General features: G+C 42.3%; 1 protein-coding gene across 4 annotated transcripts in view; it reads right to left on the bottom strand.

Moving 5' to 3' along the window:
* Positions 1–6,718, bottom strand: part of LOC126106582 (zinc finger protein with KRAB and SCAN domains 8-like) — a 117,137-nt gene that overhangs the window by 108,754 nt on the left and 1,665 nt on the right. Inside the window, exon 1 of one of the 4 annotated variants that reach the window (XM_049912928.1) lies at positions 6,146–6,383. The exons of 1 other annotated variant lie outside the window; for it this stretch is intronic. In XM_049912928.1, coding sequence (XP_049768885.1) covers positions 6,146–6,187 — 42 coding nt within the window. In that variant the 5' untranslated portion in view covers positions 6,188–6,383. Of the gene's footprint in view, positions 1–5,503; positions 5,733–6,145; positions 6,384–6,718 lie in introns of those variants that run through there. 2 more of the 4 variants (XM_049912927.1, XM_049912926.1) reach the window with 2 other exon arrangements.

Here is a 6,718-nt window from a genome sequence, read left to right on the forward strand (position 1 = left end):
AGCTTTCGAAATGTGGTGCTACAGAAGAATGCTGAAGATGGGTAGATCACATAACTAATGAGGAGGTATTGAATAGAATTGGGGAGAAGAGGAATTTGTGGCATAACTTGACAAGAAGGAGGGACTGGTTGATAGGACAAGTTCTGAGGCATCAGGGGATCACAAATTTAGCATTGGAGCGCAGCGTGGAGGGTAAAAGTTGTAGAGGGAGACCAAGAGATGAATACACTAAACAGATTCAGAAGGATGTAAGTTGCAGTAAGTACTGGGAGATGAAGACGCTTGAACAGGATACAGTAGCATTGAGAGCTGCACCAAACCAGTCTTAGAACTGAAGACCACAGCAACAACAATGGACTTCACCATGGAGGTAAGGACTGGAATGATTTTTTTCTGCTCTGCGAGGAAAAAGTTAGGTTTTTAACATTGTGAGAAGGATCTTTGTGTATTCTCCTCTAGTCATTTGATCATTGAGGTTCATATTGATGGTGTTGTAACAGGGGAGGAAAAGAGGATTGAAAAATTCAAGAATGTTTTGAAATCTCACATTAGCATTAAAGAAATGGATGAGATGTAGTTTATTTTAAGACTTAAGATTGAGCAGTCTCAAGGGAAAGTGAAATTAGAACAAACCAGTAACATTCAGCGAACACAACCATTTTGGTGAAGATTAGAATGACAAGCCATTTGATGGAAAATTGTACCAAAAGGCAGTGGATTGTTTGTTGTATACGTCCACATGTATTCTATCTATATTGCCTTTATTGCAAGAAGGTTGAGTCAGTTCAACTCTAAACCAAGTATTTCTCATTGGACCAGAGTAAAAAGGGCGTTCTGATACCTGCAGCAACCTAAAGAATTGAGCTTATGTTTCAATGCCAGTTGTTGTGATCTAAGTGCGTTCAGTGATACTGACTGGGCAAATGATCCATCTGGTAGTAAATATGTAACAGAAGGAAACATTCCACGAAGGAAAAATATATCTAAAAACAAAGATGATGTGACTTACCAAATGAAAGTGCTGGCAGGTCGACAGACACACAAACGAACACAAACATACACACAAAATTCAAGCTTTCGCAACAAACTATTGCCTCATCAGGAAAGAGGGAAGGAGAGTGAAAGACGAAAGGATGTGGGTTTTAAGGGAGAGGGTAAGGAGTCATTCCAGTCCCGGGAGCGGAAAGACTTACCTTAGGGGGAAAAAAGGACGGGTACACACTCGCACACACACACACATATCCATCCACACATATACAGACACAAGCAGACATATTTAAAGACAAAGAGTTTGGGCAGAGATGTCAGTCGAGGCAGAAGTGCAGAGGCAAAGATGTTGTTGAATGACAGGTGAGGTATGAGTGGCGGCAACTTGAAATTAGCGGAGATTGAGGCCTGGTGGATAACGGGAAGAGAGGATATATTGAAGAGCAAGTTCCCATCTCCGGAGTTCGGATAGGTTGGTGTTAGTAGGAAGTATCCAGATAACCCGGACGGTGTAACACTGCGCCAAGATGTGCTGGTCGTGCACCAAGGCATGTTTAGCCACAGGGTGATCCTCATTACCAACAAACACTGTCTGCCTGTGTCCATTCATGTGAATGGACAGTTTGTTGCTGGTCATTCCCACATAGAATGCATCACAGTGTAGGCAGGTCAGTTGGTAGATCACGTGGGTGCTTTCACACGTGGCTCTGCCTTTGATTGTGTACACCTTCCGGGTTACAGGACTGGAGTAGGTGGTGGTGGGAGGGTGCATGGGACAGGTTTTACACTGGGGGTGGTTACAAGGGTAGGAGCCAGAGGGTAGGGAAGGTGGTTTGGGGATTTCATAGGGATGAACTAAGAGGTTATGAAGGTTAGGTGGACGGCGGAAAGACACTCTTGGTGGAGTGGGGAGGATTTCATGAAGGATGGATCTCATTTCAGGGCAGGATTTGAGGAAGTCGTATCCCTGCTGGAGAGCCACATTCAGAATCTGATCCAGTCCCGGAAAGTATCCTGTCACAAGTGGGGCACTTTTGTGGTTCTTCTGTGGGAGGTTCTGGGTTTGAGAGGATGAGGAAGTGGCTCTGGTTATTTGCTTCTGTACCAGGTCGGGAGGGTAGTTGCGGGATGCGAAAGCTGTTGTCAGGTTGTTGGTGTAATGCTTCAGGGATTCCGGACTGGAGCAGATTCGTTTGCCACGAAGACCTAGGCTGTAGGGAAGGGACCGTTTGATGTGGAATGGGTGGCAGCTGTCGTAATGGAGGTACTGTTGCTGCAGAGATACGTTTGAATGTATCTCTGCCTACGTGGATCAACACCTTCAACCCATTACATGCAGTCTCCCATCCTTCATCAAAGACACCAACCACTTTCTCGAACGCCTGGAATCCTTACCCAGTCCGTTACCCCCAGAAACCATCCTTGTAACCATTGATGCCACTTCCTTATACACAAATATCCCGCACGTCCAGGGCCTCGCTGCGATGGAGCACTTCCTTTCACGCCGATCACCTGCCACCCTACCTAAAACCTCTTTCCTCATTACCTTAGCCAGCTTCATCCTGACCCACAACTTCTTCACTTTTGAAAACCAGACATACCAACAATTAAAGGGAACAGCCATGGGTACCAGGATGGCCCCCTCGTACGCCAACCTATTCATGGGTCGCTTAGAGGAAGCCTTCTTGGTTACCCAGGCCTGCCAACCCAAAGTTTGGTACAGATTTATTGATGACATCTTCATGATCTGGACTCACAGTGAAGAAGAACTCCAGAATTTCCTCTCCAACCTCAACTCCTTTGGTTCCATCAGATTCACCTGGTCCTACTCCAAATCCCATGCCACTTTCCTTGATGTTGACCTTCACCTGTCCAATGGCCAGCTTCACACGTCCGTCCACATCAAACCCACCAACAAGCAACAGTACCTCCATTACGACAGCTGCCACCCATTCCACATCAAACGGTCCCTTCCCTACAGCCTAGGTCTTTGTGGCAAACGAATCTGCTCCAGTCCGGAATCCCTGAAGCATTACACCAACAACCTGACAACAGCTTTCGCATCCCGCAACTACCCTCCCGACCTGGTACAGAAGCAAATAACCAGAGCCACTTCCTCATCCTCTCAAACCCAGAACCTCCCACAGAAGAACCACAAAAGTGCCCCACTTGTGACAGGATACTTTCCGGGACTGGATCAGATTCTGAATGTGGCTCTCCAGCAGGGATACGACTTCCTCAAATCCTGCCCTGAAATGAGATCCATCCTTCATGAAATCCTCCCCACTCCACCAAGAGTGTCTTTCCGCCATCCACCTAACCTTCGTAACCTCTTAGTTCATCCCTATGAAATCCCCAAACCACCTTCCCTACCCTCTGGCTCCTACCCTTGTAACCACCCCCAGTGTAAAACCTGTCCCATGCACCCTCCCACCACCACCTACTCCAGTCCTGTAACCCGGAAGGTGTACACAATCAAAGGCAGAGCCACGTGTGAAAGCACCCACGTGATCTACCAACTGACCTGCCTACACTGTGATGCATTCTATGTGGGAATGACCAGCAACAAACTGTCCATTCGCATGAATGGACACAGGCAGACAGTGTTTGTTGGTAATGAGGATCACCCTGTGGCTAAACATGCCTTGGTGCACGACCAGCACATCTTGGCGCAGTGTTACACCGTCCGGGTTATCTGGATACTTCCTACTAACACCAACCTATCCGAACTCCGGAGATGGGAACTTGCTCTTCAATATATCCTCTCTTCCCGTTATCCACCAGGCCTCAATCTCCGCTAATTTCAAGTTGCCGCCACTCATACCTCACCTGTCATTCAACAACATCTTTGCCTCTGCACTTCTGCCTCGACTGACATCTCTGCCCAAACTCTTTGTCTTTAAATATGTCTGCTTGTGTCTGTATATGTGTGGATGGATATGTGTGTGTGTGCGAGTGTGTACCCGTCCTTTTTTCCCCCTAAGGTAAGTCTTTCCGCTCCCGGGACTGGAATGACTCCTTACCCTCTCCCTTAAAACCCACATCCTTTCGTCTTTCACTCTCCTTCCCTCTTTCCTGATGAGGCAACAGTTTGTTGCGAAAGCTTGAATTTTGTGTGTATGTTTGTGTTCGTTTGTGTGTCTGTCGACCTGCCAGCACTTTCATTTGGTAAGTCACATCATCTTTGTTTTTATAAATATGTAACAGGGTATATAATTTTGTTAGCTGGAGCAGCAATCAGCTGGAAGAGTAAGGGGTAACCCACTGTAGACACCTCTACAGCAGAAGTGAAATACATTGGAATATTCGACATGTCAAGAGTGAAATGGTTTGTAGACGTTTTAAATGAGATCAAGTGTTCTGAATTTTTAAGACTACCACTTCAGGTCAATGCTGACAACACAGATGCCACTGAGCTTACCAAGAAAAAAGGGTGTATCAGAAAAAAGCAAAAATATCAGAGTGTGCAATCATGAAGCAAGGCAGACTGTCTTGGATGGTTTTCTTAAATTTGTGTTAACTGATGACAACAGTGCAGACATTTCAACTAAAAGCCTTTGCAGTATTAAAACTGAGTGATTCAGAGACATGTCAGGATCAAAATAAGTATTAGGCCTATTTCACACTGGACTACCTGCCTGTTAAATTTTGCCTCAGCTGTTTGATAATGTACCGAATTTATGCAATATGAAACTGATAAGTTATTCTCTTATAATGCCCACTGAGGGGAAGTACTGCAATTAGGTTTACTTAATGCAGTGACCAACATTCAAATTCAGTGCCATTTCCCGAGCACTCGAAAGCCAAGGGTTTCTATCGTATGCTTCACTTCTCTGTATGAGCTTCTTTGGTGCAGTTCATGTAGGGTGCAAAAATCTCTATGAAAAAAAAAGTAGTGTGATGGTAGTGCCATCCTGTATATTGCATGTGTGTGTTTTCTGTAATACATTTATCAAAAATGACTATGTGTGGTTTGTAATTCAACTGCAAAACCACATCCATGTGTCAATACTCCCTGCACATGTAAATATTACAACACAGTCCTTCACTTGCAGCAACTGAAGCTGTGCTCTTACATTGCAACGTAACCACATTCCCGAAAAAGAAGACAATATCTATGATAACCTAAATTATATGTTAAGACATTGCTTGTCTTATTCTTATTATTCTCATTATTTTACACACAGTAATTTAAGTTGTGTTCTTACACCCTAGTCCAAAATTACACGCGAAGGCATAACTGCTTATTCCTATATTGAGTGTATATTAATTCTACACAACTGTGATCCACCAAGAGAAGAATTTCATTTTGATAATATCATCCAAATAGTTTACAACCAGACTCAAAGCCATCAACAATAGAGAAAGTTAGAGAAATCATAAAACTTAAAAATAACAAGGCATCAGGAGAAGACAATATAGTTGCTGAATTGTGGAAATGCTTTATTGACAATGTTATACTATGTCTAGGCCCTTAACATAAATAATCAAGAAATGTATACAATAAACAGCATACCATTAGAATGGACACCAGCATTAATACATCCATTACATAAAAAAAGCAAAGAAAACTGACCCTAACAATTACAGAATGACCCCCCTTTTGACTGTGACACATCAGGTCTTGTACATGGCACTTTTAAAGAAAGACGAAGAAGTTTTCCACCCGCAACTAGAAAATTATAAAGCAGGATTTAGGAAGGGAATGTCTTGTGCAGAGCAAATACTAACTATAAAGGATGGAACTGAAATGAGAAAAATCAGAAACTTGAAATATTTGATATTTTTTATAGAGTTTAAAAAGGCATATGACTGAACTGATAAAAATAAATGACATTGCAAAGGGATTCGGACCGGACAATAAAACAACAGAAATAACTACAGGAACTTTAACATTGAAGGTAAAATTTATGAAAGAATTGTCACAATCATTTGAAATAAAATCAGGAGTAAGAAAGGGAGATTGTTTCTCACCTCTACTTTTAAGTTGCACAGTAGAGATGGTAGTGAAAGAAGAGAGGAAATCCATCAAAGTGTCTAGCTTCTGCAGATGTTATGACGTTAATTACTGGCTCACTGGATGATGCCAAAGAACAAATCGCAGAATTACAAAAACAATAGACCAAATTGGACTAAAATTATCACCTGAAAAACACACCTTATGACAAATATCAACAAAGTGCCTCCTGCCTGCACCCATAAAATAATCTTAAAATTCACAACGACATGACATCTAAAATAAAATGTTCCAAATACCTAGGATAATGGATAACAGGCAACAGAAAAGAATTACAGCCGTAGAAAATAAAGTAGCCCAACATAAAAAGGAATGGGCAGTCCATATGACGAAAAACATATAGGCCCTATAGCAAAAAAATCTTTGTTCTGGAACACAAATTAAGACACTATCAAGGAGTTTTATGAGCTGTAATACCGTATGCAGCAGAACACTTCAACTAACAAGCTCTTGTGACCTTGAAAAACTGGGAAAAGTTGAAAGAATGATTCTAAGGAAAATATTGGATCCTCGGAGTAATAGTAATGTTAATACAAATTAAGATCAAATAGAGAGGTCTATTTGAAAATGGAAAATCTAACTAATGCAATGAAGAAAAAGACTAGACTTTTATGGCCATACATATCGAATGCATAATAACAGACAAACCACACAGATCTCCAACTTATTAAACAGCTACAAATTCAGATCTGCATGGTTCGCCGAAATTGACAA

Source organism: Schistocerca cancellata, chromosome 10, assembly GCF_023864275.1.
Source record: "Schistocerca cancellata isolate TAMUIC-IGC-003103 chromosome 10, iqSchCanc2.1, whole genome shotgun sequence".
NCBI lineage: Eukaryota > Metazoa > Arthropoda > Insecta > Orthoptera > Acrididae > Schistocerca > Schistocerca cancellata.